Source organism: Cebus imitator, unplaced genomic scaffold (genome assembly GCF_001604975.1).
Source record: "Cebus imitator isolate Cc_AM_T3 unplaced genomic scaffold, Cebus_imitator-1.0 Scaffold11, whole genome shotgun sequence".
In the NCBI taxonomy this organism is placed as follows: Eukaryota; Metazoa; Chordata; class Mammalia; order Primates; family Cebidae; genus Cebus; species Cebus imitator.
The window spans coordinates 9,986,810-10,004,340 of NW_016107326.1; the positions used below are offsets into that span (position 1 = coordinate 9,986,810).

The window sequence follows — 17,531 nt, forward strand, 5'->3', positions numbered from 1 at the left end:
TCCTTGGACGTGTCTCTGGGGTAGGCCGTCTGCAACCATGAGGTCGCTGCATTTGCTAAGATGCAGTTGTTTTTGCATCTTCATGGGCGAGCCCTGTTTGTCCCTCTCAAACAGCTTGAAAGCATTGAGTCTGTCACTTTGGTGGGGGCTGTTTTTCTTCAGGTTCTAGGCATCTGGCAAAATGTTAGAAATTCTGGGCTCAGCACCTTCCCTCTTTCTTGACCAGGGTATTGGGCAAACCCAGAGAAACCAGGGGTTGACAGGGGTCTCAGGAAGGCCCACGGGGCTGGTGGTTTCAGCCAAGATGGGGACAGAACCAGCCCAGGCCAGCCACCCTGGAGCCAAGTGACACTGGGCTGGGTCCGCCAGAAGCCCAGGGTCACAGGCAGGAATGGACTTGCTGGAGGCTACCAGCACCAAGGGATTGTCCACTCCACCTGCGCCAGCCTCAGAAGGAGCACGTGGCCAGGACTGGCAATTCCCCCAGTTAATTATCTTTCGAGTCCCTTGCTGAGCTGGGGATGCGTTCTCTGAGCACTCTGCAGGCTGACCCTGCAACAACAGGGCCTGTCATGCTGTCTGCTCTCCCCTTCGCGTGTCCCCGCTAATGATCAGGAGGGGCATTTGCAGTCAGAGCGCGGCTCTCATTATCCAGCCTGACTGAGGGACCCGCAGCCCAGAGCACGCTGCAGGCAGACCTGGGTCGCACCATCGAGGCGCTGCCGGGAGCTCGGGTGTCAGCCACGCTTTATAAATCAAATTAGAGGCTTGTTGACTTTCTGAGCTGGAAAGGACCTTAGCGCTCATCATGTCCAGTGCCCTGCCTGGGCCCCATCGCCCCTGACATGCGGTTGCCTGCCTCAGTCATAAGCCCTTTGTACCATAGCAAGCCCACCACCACCCAGGGTACTGCCTCCTTGGACCCTGGATCTGGTTGCTGAGCAGATCCAAGCCCCCCTTCCGTGGCAGTGTTTCTTAGTGCATTTTCACAGGATAATTTTTTTCTTATTAATATTATTGTTTTTGAGACAGGATATGGTTCTGTCATCCAGTGGCTCCGTCTCAGCTCACTGCAGCCTCTGCCCCCTGGGCTCAAGTGATCCTCCCCACCTCAGCGTCCCAAGTAGCTGGGACCACAGTCTTCCACCACCACCCCGGCTAATTTTTTGTATTTTTATTAGAGATGGGGTTGCCCAGGCTAGTCTCGAACTCCTAAGCTCAAGCAAGCCACCTGCCTCAGCCTCCTAAAGTTCTGGGATTATAGGTGTGAGCCACCATGCCGGCCTATTATTTTTAAAAGACAGAGTCCCGCCCTGTTGGACAGGCTGGAATGCAGTGGCTTTCTCATAGCTCTCTGCAGCCTCCACCTCCTTGGCTCAAGCGATCCTCCTACCTCAGTATCCTGAGTAGCTGGAAGCATAGCTGCCTGCCACCACACCTGGCTATTTCTTTTTAATTTTTGTGGAGACAGCATCTCACTGTGTTGCCCAGGCTTGTTTCGAACTCCTGGCTTCAAACAATCCTACCACCTCAGCCTCCCGATATGCTGGGATTACAAGCATGCGCCACTGCACCTGTCTGACACAGTGATTTTTTTATGGTGCAAGACTTTGCGGGCATTTAGCGTCTTGGTCCCTGCCCACTCCATTCTCTCTTTTTTTTTAATGCCCACCCCTTGGTTAATCCCACTCCATTCTTCTGATGACTGCCTTCCTCCCCTGAGCATGGTCATAACAAAAGTACCCTCCCACATTTGAGGGGAGTCTCACCCTTGGTTAAGGACCGCTGCTCTAGAGAGACAAAACCTGCCTCCGCCTCCCTCTGCGTACCTTTTGCTAAAAGCCACAGTTTGTCTTCATCTGAACCAAGCCCCTGAGTACAGGCTGCAGCTGCATTCACTTGAGCAGCATACCTAGCAGTTGCCCTCGGGAAGCTGTACCTTATTAATTCTAGCCCAGCTGTCCATCCCCCCAGAATCATCCTCCTCTCATCATCCCACGTCTTATGACCTTCTCAAGCTTCTGTCCTCCAAGTCATTTTAGTAGAGTTGTTGCTGATGGTGGGCCAGAGCCCTGCGGTTCCCCACTAGAGACCAGCCTCAGACCTGCTTGACCATGATCGTTCGGCCACAAAGTGCCACAGATCTGGATCTCGGCCAGCTCTTTGCCAGCTAAGGCATGAGGTTGTTCAGTCCTGGGGTTAAACAGAGATGAGATGTGTCTGTGCTTGAGGAGTGGCCTCGAGGTAGTTGGGGAAATAAAACTCAATGAGGCCACATTGTAATCTGGCAGAGCAGGGCAGGGCTAGGGTTCATTGATAGGCAGACTTGGCTTTGGGATTTAGAAGGAGGAAGATAAGACAGGGCTGACTGTCAGAAGGCTGCCCAGAGGATGGGAGTCTTGACCTTGAAGGACTTGGGCTGGGAGGGGTGGGTGCATTCTATGAAGTCAAGCTGGCTTTCCTAAGAAATGCTATGCCACTGGCCAGCACCCAGTTCCCTGCTGCCGCCTCCACCATGGCCTCAGCAATCTGTCGGTCCAGCAGAATGACTGAGAATGCAAAGCTGGTGGTCTGAGAGCTTGAAGACCAGGCTGTCACTTAGTCTTTGGGCCTTGGATAGTCTGTCAGAGAAAGGAAAGCCGTGTGGGCTGAAAGACTCGCCGAGTACTGGTGGCTAACCAGTCGGTCCCGTGGAGCGAGGCTTCCTCGTGGGAGCACAGGGAGGTGGTGGGGCTGCTAGACAATATCCCACACTCTGAATGGCGGAATTGGAAGGGAAACTGGGCCAAGTAGGAAAGTGACTTGCCCCAGAATACACAACCAGTAAAGGGCGTAGCACGACAGTAAGTAGCACACAGTGCTCTGCTGTTCAGCTGGTCCTTCAAGGTCAACAAGGTGGTAGGTATCTAGTTGTTAACCCAATTTGGAGGGTCTTTTTGGAAGAGGGTCATCTACTGTTCTGATCCATAGCTCACCTGTTTCCCTTTTTATAGCCCGTGCTCCTTCTCCAAGCCCCAGGCTGTTCTGAGGACACGCTGTGGTTGGGCACTTGAAAGTTACACTCTCTCTCCTTGCAACCTTTATGAATTTCACAAAGGATACATTCCTCATTTCCAGGGAAACACCAACGGGGTCCATCACCTCGTAAGTCCTCAATGCAATTTCCCAAACAATGGAAAAGAAAGCTGAGCACTTTCACAATTAGCAAACTGTTTTAGTCCATCATCCTCCACAATTTTATTGAATGGCTTGGGGGAAGGAAGCTCTTTTTGCCTTTTCATTAGGAGACATTGAGCCGGAGGTGAGCTTGGGTGTGCTAGAACAGTTGAGATTTGATGCCTGCTGGTATCTGGCTGTTTGAAGGCTCTGGGTCCTTGTCTGAGGCTCTGAGGACAAATGGGAGAGGACGAGGGAACCTGGAGCCTGGACACTTGCAGCCCCGCCCTGCCCTTAGGGACGGCAGATGCCTAGAGGGTTCCTGGTGACTGTCATGTTTGGAGAGCTCGGGTGTCAAAGTCATGTCTGCTGCTGGCTGCAGAGGTTTGGTGCTGCGGCGTGAGGCTGTGAGACAGGGCCTGCGTTCTTCCACGTGGACGCTATGCCTCCCAGCAAGGCCTTTGACCCCTTGGCCTCATGGTTCCCCGCTGATGGGGGACATGACGCTACATGAGCAGTATGTCAGGAAAGGGTCAGGCTGCCACAGCCCCGCAGCCATTTCTGAGGGTGAGAGTGGTGACGAGGAATAGTAATTATCCTCAGTTTGTGAAAGGCTGTAGCCTTGCTCCCTGTTTTGTCCTCATCACTGGCTGCAGTGGGGCTGCCATCTATGCTCACAGATGCCCAGGATGCTATACAAGAGAAGGTGGCCGGAGAGGCCTGGCAAGGTCTGGGACCAGCGGCTGGGCAAGTAGGACACCTTCCAAGTCCCTGCAGTGACCTGGACTTGAAGCCAATGAAGTCTTTCTGCCTTCTTCCAGATTTTTAATGAGTGGTTAAAAAAGCCATTTGTGATTAGCACATTGTCCTTATGCAAATCAGTGTTGCAAAGGTAATTAAGAGCCTAATAAATCTTATTTATGCTGTTAATTTGATTACAATCAAAACTCACTAGGGCTGGGGAAGCCTCCAAGATTGAGAGGTGCCATCCTCCTCCTTCCAGGTGCGGGATTTACAAACCCCAACAGAGAGGCTTCTGGGTGGGAGGACCCCTGTCGTCCCCTGGGTATAGCAGGTGGGGACACAGGCCCTGGAGCCAGGCTGCCGGGCCTTGAGTTTCAGCCGGGCCATATTCTAGCTGGGTAGCCGGCCAGTGACTTACCCTCCTTGTGCCTTGGTTTCCTCATCTGTAGAGGCGGAATAACAGCAGGGGCAGTTGTGTGCTTGTTGCAGAGCCTGGCACACTGGGAGCCCGCGGACCGGTCATTATTCCCGTGCCCCTCAGCCGGGTGCCATTAAAGTCTTAGGTGCTCATTTACGGCCAGACAAGAAAGAAGGTGGTCTATCAAAAGCCACATCCCACCGTCTCCACAGCTGTCATTTTTAGCTCATTTTTGCATAGCTTCACCAAAGCTCAGTTTCTATTAGGGGCCCTTCTTGCCCCAAGAACATTTTTAAAACAAAAAACAAGGAAAGGGGAGAATTAAAAGACCCACAAATCGCTGTACCATCAGCTTCAGATGGCCAAGATGTAAAGGATCTTTTCCTTTCCTCGTTCCCATTGAAAAATTTTAACACCCTCTAATATGCAGTTAGCTGCACAAGTTCCTCTCTAGGTTTCACCGCAGGGAGGGAAGGAAATAGGCCCCAGTAATGGTGATGATGGAGAACGTTGTTAATGGTTTCCCTAAATTAAAGAGGGTGGGAGCTTCAGCTCCTCACTGGCTTGGCATTTCATTAGCGGTAACGCTACAGCCTAGCATGGAGACAGGACCAATATGGTTGGATCAGGGAAATTAATTAAGGTCTGACAGTACCCTTAATGGGAATTGGTTATTTCTCCCAAATAAAGCAGCTATTACAAGTGCAAGGGAGGAAATAACTTAGCCCTCCCCCTGCTTTCCTTCCATGAATGTGTGTGTAGATGCTGCACACACACACACACACGGCGGGTACGCAGGAGCCAGGACTCATCACTGCCTTATCCCAGGCTGTGCTCGTTTTCTCAGGTTCAGCAAAACCTCGAGCGGTGCCCGTGGAGCTGGTACAGACGTGTAAACTGTCTACTGTGACTGCAGTGCAGAGAGCTCTCTGTAAAACCTGTGAGAGAAGTGCTGAGGGAACAGAGGAAAATGTCCTTGGTTCTGCTGAGGAGAGTCCTTCAAGGGAGTATGCACGCTGGGCTTTGAAGTATAGATAGAAGTTTGCTGGCTGTAGAAGAGAAGGCAGAAGAAAAATGAAGAAAGTCTCGGAGGCTTGGGAAATGCATTCTTTCTAGTTGACAGGCAGGAATGAAAATGGCGCCTCCCGTTGGTAGCATATTGGAAGAATTCCTAAGCCACCTTCACTGTATCCTCAAGTGAACCAGGGGTAGCTATGCTGTGGCTGGCTGGAGAACAGGGGAGGGAGGTATAAGTACAGTTGAGCAGGGTCTCTCTCCCAGGTTCTGTGCTAAACTTTACTTTTTTCTCATGTTTCTTCCTAGAAAAGTGTTAGGCCCACCTTACAGATGAGAACGTTGAGGCTGACTGAAAGTAACATGTCCAAGGCCACAGAAAGCTTCAGTGGCAGAGCCAGAGTTTGACCCCAAAAAGAGTGTAACACCAGAGCCCACAGAGGGAACCTCTCTTAGTGGGCTTCCCTCTGTAGGTTGAATATTAACCTCAAAAAGGGGTCCCTGAATTTTTGCCAGCACACCCAGTCCAAGTCAAAGCAGATGATTTTAGTGTATAAAGAAGTTATTTCCTGGAAGACGATTTGGATTTTCTCTAGAGCTGGCCTTTGAGGCCTGTCTTTACACCCGTCCTGTCCCTTCATGCTGGGCAACTTCCCCAAGAACCTCCAGGAAGATGCAGCCCTTCTTGGAATTCTTGTGGCTTCTCGGTGGCCTCTAGTGGCCTCCCTTTCCTAGTGGCCATCACTGGACAGGGAACGCTGCCTTGCTGGATCCTAAGTTCCTAAGACCGTGGTAGCCTGATACAGTCCAGTGACCTGGCAGCCTCCCCCATGACTGGCTCTGCTACCTCTGTGAGCCCCAGCTTCTAAGACGGGCATCTGTGGGGCCCACTTAATAGGGCACCGAATGAGTTAAGTGAAGTCCACTTCACAGAATTCCTTGCATCTAGAAGTCTCTCAGTAAATCAGAACAACAGCAACAGCGGCAGCCAACAGTTTCAGGGTGTCCAAGCCTCACACTTATTAGGCATTTACACTTAATCCTCACGGCAGCCTTCGAAGGGAGGGGCTGAATCAGCGCCATTTGACAGATGAGGTTGCTGAGGCATACAGAGAGTGAGCAGTGGCTTCATCGCTTCCCCCTGTGTCCTTCTCTCACTTCCTGGGCCCCAGTGGCTACGTGGCCACAGGCACCCTGTGTAGGTGGTCGAGTGTCAGGCTTAACGAAATGGGCATATGCACATTTAGCATCCCTCCGAAGAGGAGTGCAAAGAGGCGCTTTCTCCCAGCCACACTTTTTTGTTTGTCAAAGGCTTCCTGAGCCCTATGGGTATGTGAAAACAACATGCCCAGCCCAGGGAGCCCAAGAGCTTGGTGACAGCTCCTGAGGCAGAAGGGAGAAGGCAGAGGGTTCTCACTCCTGCCAGGAATGCGAAGAGCCATTGGAGTTCAGTACCTTGGGCAAGGGCTTCCCAGAGGAGGTGGCCTTTGGAAGAGCCTGGAAAGGATGGATGGCATTTTCAAGATGGAATGGAACTTGCCAGCCTGAGAACAGGCACAGAGGCCCTGGTATTTGGGAGCGCTTCCCAAGCTGAACGGTGGCCGCTGACACTGCAGGTGGCTTCTGGCTTTGATGCTTCTGTGGGTGGAGCAGGATTGTCAGGGCAGTTTTGGCTGGACAGGAATGTGGCTGGAAGCAGCTTATGGTGTGTGTGACAGTGGGCAGGACATGCTGGATTAGGGTCGTACAGAGTAGGGCAGAATTATTAAAAAATGCTAGGCACCTGTGACCAGGCCAAGCATGTCTGCAGGTTAAGCTATGTTTGCCGGGGGAGGGGCGGGGAGAAGGGCTCTCAGGCACTCTCCAGACCCTCCTCCCATCCCAGCCAGGCCCTGCCTTTCTGGTAGCAGCCCAGGGGTCTGGCTGGCCCTTCATCCTTGGGCACAGGCATTCCCCCGGTGGTGGCGTCCGAGTCCAGGCAGTGGCATCACCTCAGCAGGGCTGCTGGGAGGGCCTGCGGGGGCGAGAGCCTTCTCTGAGGCAGCAGAAGCCCGTCTCCCCCAGAATGAGATGAGTCACAGTCCCGTCGGTGCGGCTGCCACTTTTGCGTCTGCGGCAGGTGCGTGTGGAGGCAAGCTCGTGCTGAGACCGTCCCACACGCGTGCGCCTCTCTTCCCCAGCACACGGGCGGCGCCCGGCAGGGCCTGTGCGTGCGTGGACGTGTCCTCCATACGCCTGTGTGCGTCTTTGCTCTGGGCCAGCGAACCTGCCAGCCAGGCAGCGGGGTGCCCAGTTTGGGAACATTGGTTAGCTTTGCTTCTCACCAAGTTTGGGGCAGAGGGGACGAAACAGGAAGAAGCTGGTTTCCGCCCGCAAGGCCCACACACGGAGCTGCGGGCCAGTTGGGAGCTTGTTTGTGGGCCTGCGGAGCGTCCCCAGCTGAGGTGGGGAGGCAGCACTTGCTCACTCCCTGGTCTCAGGCAGGGCCCTGCCGGCCCCTGGGGGCTCCCATGGGGGTTCACTTCCTGAGTCTGGCCAGGCCTGTTCTCAAAGGACAGGAACCTCGGTCTGAAGGCCATGAGCCTGGCGGTTGGCGGGAACTGGTGGGGCAGAAGTCCTGGGCAGAGGAGGCACTCAGGCTTGGGTTTTGTTCAGTTGTAGGGACCCCAGCACACCTAGGACATGGGCCTTGGGGACGCCAGGTGTCCAGGGGGTCTCCTCTTTGTTTTGTAAAAGCGTGACCTGTAGAGCCTCCCTGTGAGACTTGGGTGTGCCAGTTCTGGGACCAGGTGGTGTTCAGGTCCCCAGTGACCTCCTGGGAGACAGAGGCTATTCCAGTCCAGCCTCTCCGAGGAGCAGGCGCATTGCTACTTTCCTGTGTTTCTCTGCACTGTCCACTCCCTCTGGGCTCTCCGTCTCCAATCCGCCACCTGGAGAGCAGAGTCTGTCACCATCTGTCACCTTTGGCCCAAGCATCTGGGTCTCCAACGGGCCACTACCCGTCATCGTGCCTGGCCAGCTGAGTGCCCTGAGTACAGCTCCTCTACTCCAGATGCGAGCCCTGCAGTTTCCCCAGAAATCACGAGCAGTGCCCGGCTGGGAAAGCCCTTTGGCTGCATTCTCCTCTTTGAGCCACTTCAGACTTAGGCGACCGAACCAGTGTTCAAGCTGATTTGACCGAGACCAATACAAATACACGTATTACAACTTGACCCAAGGTGCACGTGTATTTGTGTATAAAACCAAGACACCCAAGGACTAAGACTCATCTTTATTGTGCTCACACTCCGTCACTTTCTACTTGATAGTTTTTCCCTCCTGCTGGTTGGATGTCATCACTCACTCAGGTTCTGTGACCCACAGTTGGAAAACACTGAGTAGTGTGGAGGTATCATCTTATGCCCATTTTACAGATGAGAAGATTGAGTGCAGAAACTTGCACCAGGGTCAGTCTCTGCCATCACAGAGCTGTGCTAGAGGCAGATGGACAATAATCAAATAAATACAGAATTAGGACAGTGGTGGAGTGCTGTGAAAAAAATTCCAGTGCCCGGGTGAGGGGCAGGCGGCATGGGGTAGAAGTTGCTCTTTTATATGAGGAGGGCGGGGGAGGCCCCTCCAGTGATCTCATACAGCGAGGGGCTGGCCAGGCTGAGAGATCTAGGGGAGAGGGCCTCCAGGCAGGGGAGAGACAGGTATGAGCAGACAGTGGCATGGTCCTGCTTTCCGGGCTGCTCACCTCTGCAGGAGCCCGTCCAATTTGACCAGCATAGCTGAGAGCTCAACCGGGCAAAGCTCAGAGCACGAGACTGGGCTGCCCTGGTCCCTGCTGCCCATGGGTCACGCAGGCCTCTACCTCCCTCTGGGAAGGCCTCACCTCTGGGCTGGGCTCCTTGCATCCCCAGAGGTGCCTCCCCAGCACCTCTATCCCAGCTTGCCCGGCTGCTAGGGCTGGACTGGCCCCTCAGCCGGGATGCGAGTCTTCCAGGTGTGACTGAGAGCCTTTGCCATCTGCTGTCTCCTGTGACTAAGACACAAGCCAGACAGAGGCACGAGGCTCTTTCCTATTGCCCAGCCCTCCTCAGTGCCACAGCTATGGGTGCTGTGCTTTTCTGCTCCTGGTTCCACATCTAGAATTTTGTGACTTGGTGAGAAGGTGGTGCCAGAGAGCCAGTGCAGGCTCCAGGGGGAGAGGAGGCTTCAGCCCCACACTCGTGGGAGATGGACTGCCCGTCTCTGGGATCTGCTGGCTTCACCCTTGTGCACCCCTGCAGTCAGTAGAAAGTGTCCCTGGACACTCATTAGGCCTAGGCACAAGGGGTGGGGCTGAAGGCTGACTCCCTGCTTCTGATGTGTGGGAGCTCCTTGGGGAGATGTCCACACTTATGTTGGGTACCGCTGGACCTGAGGGGGGGAAATGTGGTCCTGGTTGGTAGAGAAGAGGCAGTGTTTAGGGGCAGCTCCACCAGAGGACAGAGCCAAAGTGCGGTGAGGGAAGAGTGGGGTCCACCAGAGGAGTAAGTCGTTCTTAAGTGAGAGTTTAGACTTTGCCTCGTAAACACTGGAAGCCACTGAAGGTCTTTGATTGTGCCAGGCATCTTAGGTGTTTGAGGGAGATTAACTCGAGGGGGATGTACACAAGAGATCAGGGTGGGGGCAGGGGAGGGTGCACCGCAAGTAAGGCCTGTACCCACGTTGCTGGGGGTTGGGAAGGAAGGGTGCTGGAAGAAAGCCTGCATTCCCACGGCCCAGGCAGCCAGCCTGCTGTGAAGGGCTGGGAGGCAGAGGGAAGAACTGATACCCTCAGACTTGGACCCTTCCAAGCTGCATTGAGAAGGGACCGGGCAGTTCTGAGGGGAAGGTGGTTTGGGGGAGCCCAAGATCTTCCTGGAGAGCCATGTGGAGTCAGAGCCCAGGTAGAGGAGGAGCTCAGATTGGGCCTCAGGTCACACAACTTCATCTGTTGCATGAGCTGTGGACTTGGGGCTAAGGGGAGACACATAGCCGTGGAAGTGGCTCTCGCAGCAATCAGGGGAAAGGAAACGTGGCCACTTCTGAACAGCCTGTCACCATGCAGGGCACATTGTGCACTGGGCACTGAGATGGGCCTGGGGGGTCCAGAACTGACTCAGATGGGGGTTACCTAGGACTGGGAGCTGCAGGTCGCTTGGTGGGGTGCTGGGCATGGCCCGCCTGAACCTGTGCCTGCCTGGCCCTCAGCATCTCCCTCTGTCTCCCTCTGCAGTGATGGGTCGTTCCCCTACGACTCTGTCCCTTGGCAGCAGAACACCAACCAGCCTCCCGGCTCCCTCTCCGTGGTCACCACGGTTTGGGGAGTGACCAACACATCCCAGAGCCAGGTAAGAGCCTATACTGCCCTCAGCCACATCTTCTTCTAGGTGGGAGTGTCCCTTGACCCTTGGAGCCATACCAGCCCTTTTCGCCCTCCCAGGCCCTGCCCGGCGGGGAAGACCAGCTTCCAGGGCACACCCACCTGTGGACACGCCTCCACCCCTGGCAGGCTCTCACGTACCTCAGGAGGGCAGCCTCTGTGGGCCGTCCCCATCCTAGGGCCCTTCTGGGGGAATGGCATTGTCTGACAGACAGCAAGGGCTTCTTCCCTAGCCCACATTTGCTCTGGAAAGCAGGAGAATTTTCTCTGTGTTATTGGCCTCAGGGATCCAAGATCTGAGGTCTCTGGCCCTAAATGGATGGCCTGAGTTAAATTTCATCGAACTATTGTGCGTTGGACTCCTGACAACTCCCTAGCCCCCGTCGCCCTGGTCAAGCCCACCTCCCTCTCATTCCTTCCTGTTTCTTCCTCTCCTCCTCTGCCCGGTCAGTGGGTCTCCCCCCGTCTAAGCTCTGCCAGCCTGGGCTGTGGCCACATGGAAGCTCAGGGCTGCCGGTGGCCCTGGAGGGAGCCTCTGGGCTGACCTCTTGTCGTCAGCTCCTGCCGCCCTCCAGAGCTAGCAGGGCGGGTTCCTCTTGGTCCTCACAGAGCAGCAGCCGGGGGCCTCAGGGCCCCTGTGTGGCAAGACTCTGGCCTCCAGGCTCATTTGTGAGGCAGTGGGCTGCATAGCCAGGGTTTTCCCCGTGCCCACCTGGTGCAGGCGCAGCCTCTGGGGACCCCCTTGGGACTGCTTGAGCTGGCTTTATGGGGCTTGGTCATGCCCTCAGCTTGTTCCGTCACAAGGCTGACGTTCTCATGCCCCGCTCCACCTGCCACCCAGGCCTGCCCCCTGTCACCGGTATACTCGGAATCGTTCATCATTCCCCATGCTTCTCCTCCCTGTTGCCCTGCCTCCACTTCGTTCTTTCTTCCTTTCCCCTCTTCATTTATCCCTCTTCCTCTCCACGCTGCCTGGGGTAGCACCTTAGGTGACAACCTCTCTCTCTTCCCACAGGTCCTTGGGAACCCTATGGCCAGTGCCAACAACCCCATGAATCCAGGCGGCAACCCCATGGCGTCGGGCATGACCACCAGCAACCCCGGCCTCAACTCCCCGCAGTTCGCAGGGCAGCAGCAGCAGTTCTCAGCCAAGGCCGGCCCGGCTCAGCCCTACATCCAGCAGAGCATGTACGGCCGGCCCAACTACCCCGGCAGCGGCGGCTTTGGGGCCAGGTGAGGGGGGCTGGCCTGCAGTGGCAGCCGTGGACCCTGCCCTTCTCCCTCCTTCCAGCAGGGAGGATCCCATTTAAATCCCAGCTCTGCACTCTCCACCCTGAGAACTTATCCTCTGCTGTCCCATGAGTGGAAGGGGCCCAGTCATCCCTGGCTCCCAGGGCTGGTCTGCAGATGAGGCACTGCAGCAGCTGGCCTGTGTTCCAATAGTCCTCAGGCTCATGGAAATAGAACGGTGACATTCTCGCTCCTCAAAATGACCCTTCTCTGAATTGTGTCTTTAATAAATTGGAAGATATTGAGAAAATCTGGATTGGGAACATTGAAGAGCAGGTATAGTGGGGTCCAGCTGCCCAAAGACAGGGAAGCAGTCTGGAAAGGTCTGCTCGGCCTCGCTGACTGCTAAAAGTACAACTCTGCAGAGACCACGAGTCCCTTGGCTTGGGAGAAAGGGGCAGGGACTCCCAGGATACGGCGCTCTGGGGAGGGGTGTGAGGCAAGCAGAGCCACCCATTCTCTTTCCACCCTGCCCTGCCCAAGACTCTCACCTTGGCCTCAACCCTCGACAGCCCTGGCTAGGTTTCTGGCCCGGGGCGGACAGAGCAGTGTGACCTGGTGGTTAAACCCAGGTGTCAGAAACACCCTCAGCCGCAGCCGCAGCCCCGCCATCACTGCTGAATGGCCTTGGGCAAGTTACTCAGGTTCTCCGAGACTCAGTGTCCTTCGGAAGATGGTGTCACCAGGGTCTCGAGAGCATACAGTGAGGGTGAAAGCACCCCTGAGGGCTCCAGGAACACAGTGGCGTGGTCATTGCCAAGTGGCACAAATGAATGGCTGCCAATCCCAAGAGGCCCTGTCCCCTCCAGGTTCTGGATACAGCCCCATCCTCTCCCTTCCAGTCCGCAACTTGCCCTAGGTTCCCCTCAGATGCGGTCAGTATCTAACTATTCCACCCTTATCTCCCTGCAGTTACCCTGGGGGTCCTAATGCCCCCGCAGGCATGGGCATCCCTCCGCACACCAGGCCGCCTGCTGACTTCACTCAGCCTGCAGCAGCTGCCGCAGCAGCGGCAGTGGCAGCAGCAGCGGCCACCGCCACGGCCACAGCCACAGCCACTGTGGCAGCCCTGCAGGAGACACAGAACAAGGAAATAAACCAGTATGGACCGGTAAGGTTCCCACTAATCTGGTCCAGCTTCGCCCAGCCAGCCAGGCAGACAGCCCTGGGAAACCAGAGCTGGGGCGTTGGTGCTTGTGGGGCCACGTGTGCTGGGGGAGCTGACTGCATTAGGGTGCATTTGGGCTTTTATGGAAGCATGTGGAGGTTTGTGTGTTTAGAGTGGGGCGTGTGGGTGTGGTGTTTGTTCTGTGTGTGTGTTGGTGGCTCGTGTGTGACTGCATATGGGGAAAAGGTTCCACATTGCTCTCTGGACCCCTTATTCACCAGAGTGGGCTCAGTGTCTGAAAACAGTCTTGTGACCGGTCTGTCTCCTGGATTGGCTCTGAGGCCAGTGCCTTCCTAGTCACCCTGTCCGTGGTTCTGCCCGGGCCCCCGTGCTGCTCCCTGATTTTCAGAAGGATGGGATTGGGGGATGAGGAGAGTGGGAGCCCCCATAGGAATGCAGAACAGGAGCCGAGGAGTGGGGGACTACAGGGCAGGGGGGCAGAAATGGAAGCTGGGCTGAGGCTGCCTTTGTGGATGGAGGATGCGCCTCCACTGGCCCAGGACCAGGCAGGGCCAGGGCTTCCAGGAAGGGGGCTGCAGCCTCACTCAGGTTCCTGCCTCCACTCTCATCAACCTCTGCCCTCCCATGCCCCTCCCCATCCCTGCACCCTTTCCTCATTTTCTGCCTGCCTCCCTCCCTGGAAATGCTGCCTGTGCATTGGAGTGACCGCCCTACCCCCCCTCCCCACCCCCTAACACCCCTGAGCTGCATCTCTCCTGTGCGGCTGCAGAGGGCAGCAGTGAGCCTGGGAGGATTCTGGTCCTTGGGGCCTGGTTGGTCCCCAGTCACAGTGGGCCGCACAGGACGGTGCCCCCCTCCCCGCCCCTGCACCTCCCTCACCCTTCCCTCCCCGCACTTTCAATGCATGTGGCATTTTATTCTTTTTTTTTTTTTTTTTCTCCTGTTGAAGGTCTGTTCCTCTTTCCAGATGGGTCCCACCCAGGCGTATAACAGCCAATTCATGAACCAACCGGGGCCGCGGGGGCCGGCCTCCATGGGGGGCAGCATGAACCCCGCGAGCATGGCGGCTGGCATGACGCCCTCGGGAATGAGCGGCCCTCCCATGGGCATGAACCAGCCCCGGCCGCCTGGCATCAGCCCCTTTGGCACGCACGGGCAGCGGATGCCCCAGCAGACCTACCCGGGCCCCCGGCCGCAGTCCCTTCCTATTCAGAACATAAAGAGGCCATACCCTGGAGAGGTGAGTACAGCAGCAGGAGGTTGGGTGGTGGGAGCTGGGACACCTGGGCTTGCAGATATGGGCCGTGGGTACGGCCTTGGAAGGGATGTCGCTTGGACCCCAGCACACTCAGACAAAGAGGCAGGGCCTTAGGGGTTGGGTGCTGCTGGGTTTGAGACCTGGCTCTGCTGTTTCCCAACCAGATGGCCTGGAGCCAGTCACCCTGCCTCCTAGGGCTGCTTGAGGGACTTGAGGGGACATCCACGAAGTGCTTCGCCCTGGGCTGGCGTGTGCAGCCACTCAGCAAGCAGCAGGTCCTCTTACTGTAGTGACTCCCTTGTCTTGGTTCAGCCACTAGCTGGGTGACCTGGGTTTAGTTCCTCCTGCCCACATGAGGGCTTCCCAACTCCTTTCCAAGAAAGAGAGCTGAGACAAAATGGTTCCAGCCTGTCAGGGCCGACCTGTTGGGGAAGTGAGTGGAGGACAGGCAGCAGGCTTCTTAGCTCTTGTTTCCGTCTAGTTGGTCACTGTATAGGAAGTGGCACTGCCTCTTGGGCTGCACAGCCCAGCTCAGCCAAGGTGCTGGGGAAGATTTAGGGAAGTAAAACCCGCGCACCTCCTACCCTCTGGGAAGTGCGGCTTTAGCAGGAAAGCAAAGGTTTGAGCAGAGACTCACCAGGGAATGAGGTGTAGCAAACTGCACGGAACTCAGTGTGAGTCAGAGAAGGCAGGCTTCCTGGAGGGGGTGTCACAAGGCTGAACCCTCAGAAAATGATGCTGGCAGCAGCCAGCCCATCTGGGTGCCCAAGTAAGGATTTAATTTAACCTGCAGAAGACGTAGGGCTGTGGCTCTGCAGATGCCCCTCCTGAAGCCTGCCCTGGTTGCTCCCCATGACCAAGCCCCTTTTTGAACAGGGTGTGCCCAGCTCTCTGCTTGCATGTCCCCTCTCGGAGCAGTTTTCTCCTCCTAGCTCCTCTCAGCATTGTGGCCTTCATCCTGGGCTTACAGTGGCTTCAGATACCAAAGACCTTAAGTTCCTTGGAAATCTGCACATTTCCTCCCAGTATCCACCTTAGGATGGGCTGGGAGGCCTGGCAGCAAGCGGAGGTGTCCTGAGTCCAGGAGGGGAGAGGGAGAGGTCAGGGGCTTCCTTGTGCATCCAGGAGGCTGCGTCAAGCCCCAGCCCTCCACCTGGTGGACAGTAGTTCAGGGAGGGACCAGAGAAGGACCATGGGCTCCCAGGTCCTGGATTTGGGGGAACCTCAAGCTACTGGCACCTCTCGTGGCACACAGCCCCTGTGCAGTTTCTAGGCCTTTCCTCAGTGCTCCCGCACCTCATGCTCAAAATCCCAGTGTCCCGCTGGCAGTGCTCTGGCTGCATCTGTGAGCCCACGCCAAAGGAGACAATCTCGGAGGAGGCTGTGGCAGAATTCCTGGTCATTAGCATCACCCTGCACCAGCACCAAGTGTTGTGCTTCTGGCTCTTGCCTGCCTAAAGAGACCACACCAAAGGCTCCCTGTTTTTGCTAAGTTAATCATCCTCATCGTAGAAGGCTGCTGCTCCCCAGCTATAGCACTGGGTGGTCGCACCCTGTGCAGCCTGACCTTGTCTGGGACGACTGGCCTTCCTTCCCCTTGCCGTGGCTTGTTCATACGGTCTTTGAATTGTTGGAAACTTAGGGCATGGGTTGGTTGGGCAGGTAGGCACCAGCTACTTCTGCACCTCTCATGGTGGGTGTCTCACTGCCACCCAGAGCCGCCACCATGTTTGTAGATTCTTTCACACTGACACTCCCTGACATTATCCCCAAGTTCATCATTCATTTGTTGAGCAGGTATTAAGGGCATTTTGCTAGGCACTGGGTCATAGCCACCAATAGGACCTCTGGGCAAGAGAGACACTCAGATGGGGAAGAAGAAACCACTGACTCACAGGATGTCATGTGGCCCTGAGGGTCACCTGGTTTTCCAGACAGGGAAGGTGGCTGGAGGGTGGTGCTGTCTCCTTGTCTGTAAATTGCCTCTCCTGGGAGAAGTTGTCTTGTCCCTTCACCAATCTGGCTCTCCCAGCCCCTGCACAGGTGGCAGGTTGCTGATGAACCAGAACTGAACACTAGACATGTGTTCTACTCCGAGGGGAGTTACGAGGACAGTGCCACCCAGGTTCAGCCTCAGAATGCGGGGGTGCAGGGGGAGTTCCCCTGTCACATTGGGGTACAGATGGGGGAGCACAGCTCTGAACCAGGCGCTAGGAGAGTCACAAAGGTTAGGGAGTTAGAATCAGGCCCCTCATAATGGTGTGAGCAAGAGGCTCTGAAAGTGTCCCTGGAGTTCAGGGGGCCCATGTGCTCCAGGAAGAATGGCCTCAGGGGAGGTGGCCTGTGAGCTACACAGGCAGAACACAATGTCCCCAGATGTCAGGACAAGAAGGGGCCCAGGCATCATCTGGTTTTGTGGGTGGGAAACAGCAGGGGCAAATGCGGGGAGGCAGGCCCCATCCCGGTGTTCGGGTGAGCTGCCTGTGTGACACTGGCAGCACTGAACGCGTTTCCCCTCTCCTTTCTCTGCCACCACAGCCCAACTATGGAAACCAGCAATATGGACCAAACAGCCAGTTCCCCACCCAGCCGGGCCAGTACCCAGCTCCCAACCCCCCAAGGCCACTCACCTCCCCCAACTACCCGGGACAGAGGATGCCCAGCCAGCCGAGCTCCGGGCAGTACCCGCCCCCCACGGTCAACATGGGGCAGTATTACAAGGTGAGTCCCAGCCTTGCCACCACCCACGGGCTCCCCTCCCTGCTAACCACCTCACACCCCTAACTCCACTGGGATCACTGACCTGCGTGTGTTTGCCCAAGGACACCAAGGGATGGGTGATTTCTGAATGTCCCCATGTGTTCAGGGCTAAGTTCAGTGGCCAGAACATCAGACTGGCTTTTCTCAGTTCCTGTTCTCATTGGTCTTGGATGATGAGTTTTCATTTTCGTTTTCTTTTCTTATTCATAGCACTCACAAAATAATAAAAGAAATATATTTTATTTTTTTAAAAAAGCACACACCCTGTATATATTAACATTTCATTCTAAACTTTGTCTCTCTATGTGCAGGTGGGTACTCGCATGTTATAAAATTGTTATTACAGCTGTAACTTTCAATCTGTACCTTT

General features: G+C 55.7%; 1 protein-coding gene across 8 annotated transcripts in view; it reads left to right on the forward strand.

The window, feature by feature from the left end:
• ZMIZ1 (zinc finger MIZ-type containing 1) overlaps window positions 1–17,531 on the forward strand; it is a 244,232-nt gene that overhangs the window by 208,027 nt on the left and 18,674 nt on the right. For 7 of the 8 annotated variants that reach the window (XM_037727408.1, XM_017496874.2, XM_017496866.2 and 4 more), the window contains 5 exons: window positions 10,578–10,692; window positions 11,740–11,957; window positions 12,927–13,125; window positions 14,093–14,383; window positions 16,940–17,122. In XM_037727408.1, the coding sequence (XP_037583336.1) occupies window positions 10,578–10,692; window positions 11,740–11,957; window positions 12,927–13,125; window positions 14,093–14,383; window positions 16,940–17,122 (1,006 nt within the window). The remainder of the gene's footprint in view (window positions 1–10,577; window positions 10,693–11,739; window positions 11,958–12,926; window positions 13,126–14,092; window positions 14,384–16,939; window positions 17,123–17,531) is intronic. The other variant, XM_017496891.2, reaches the window with a different exon arrangement.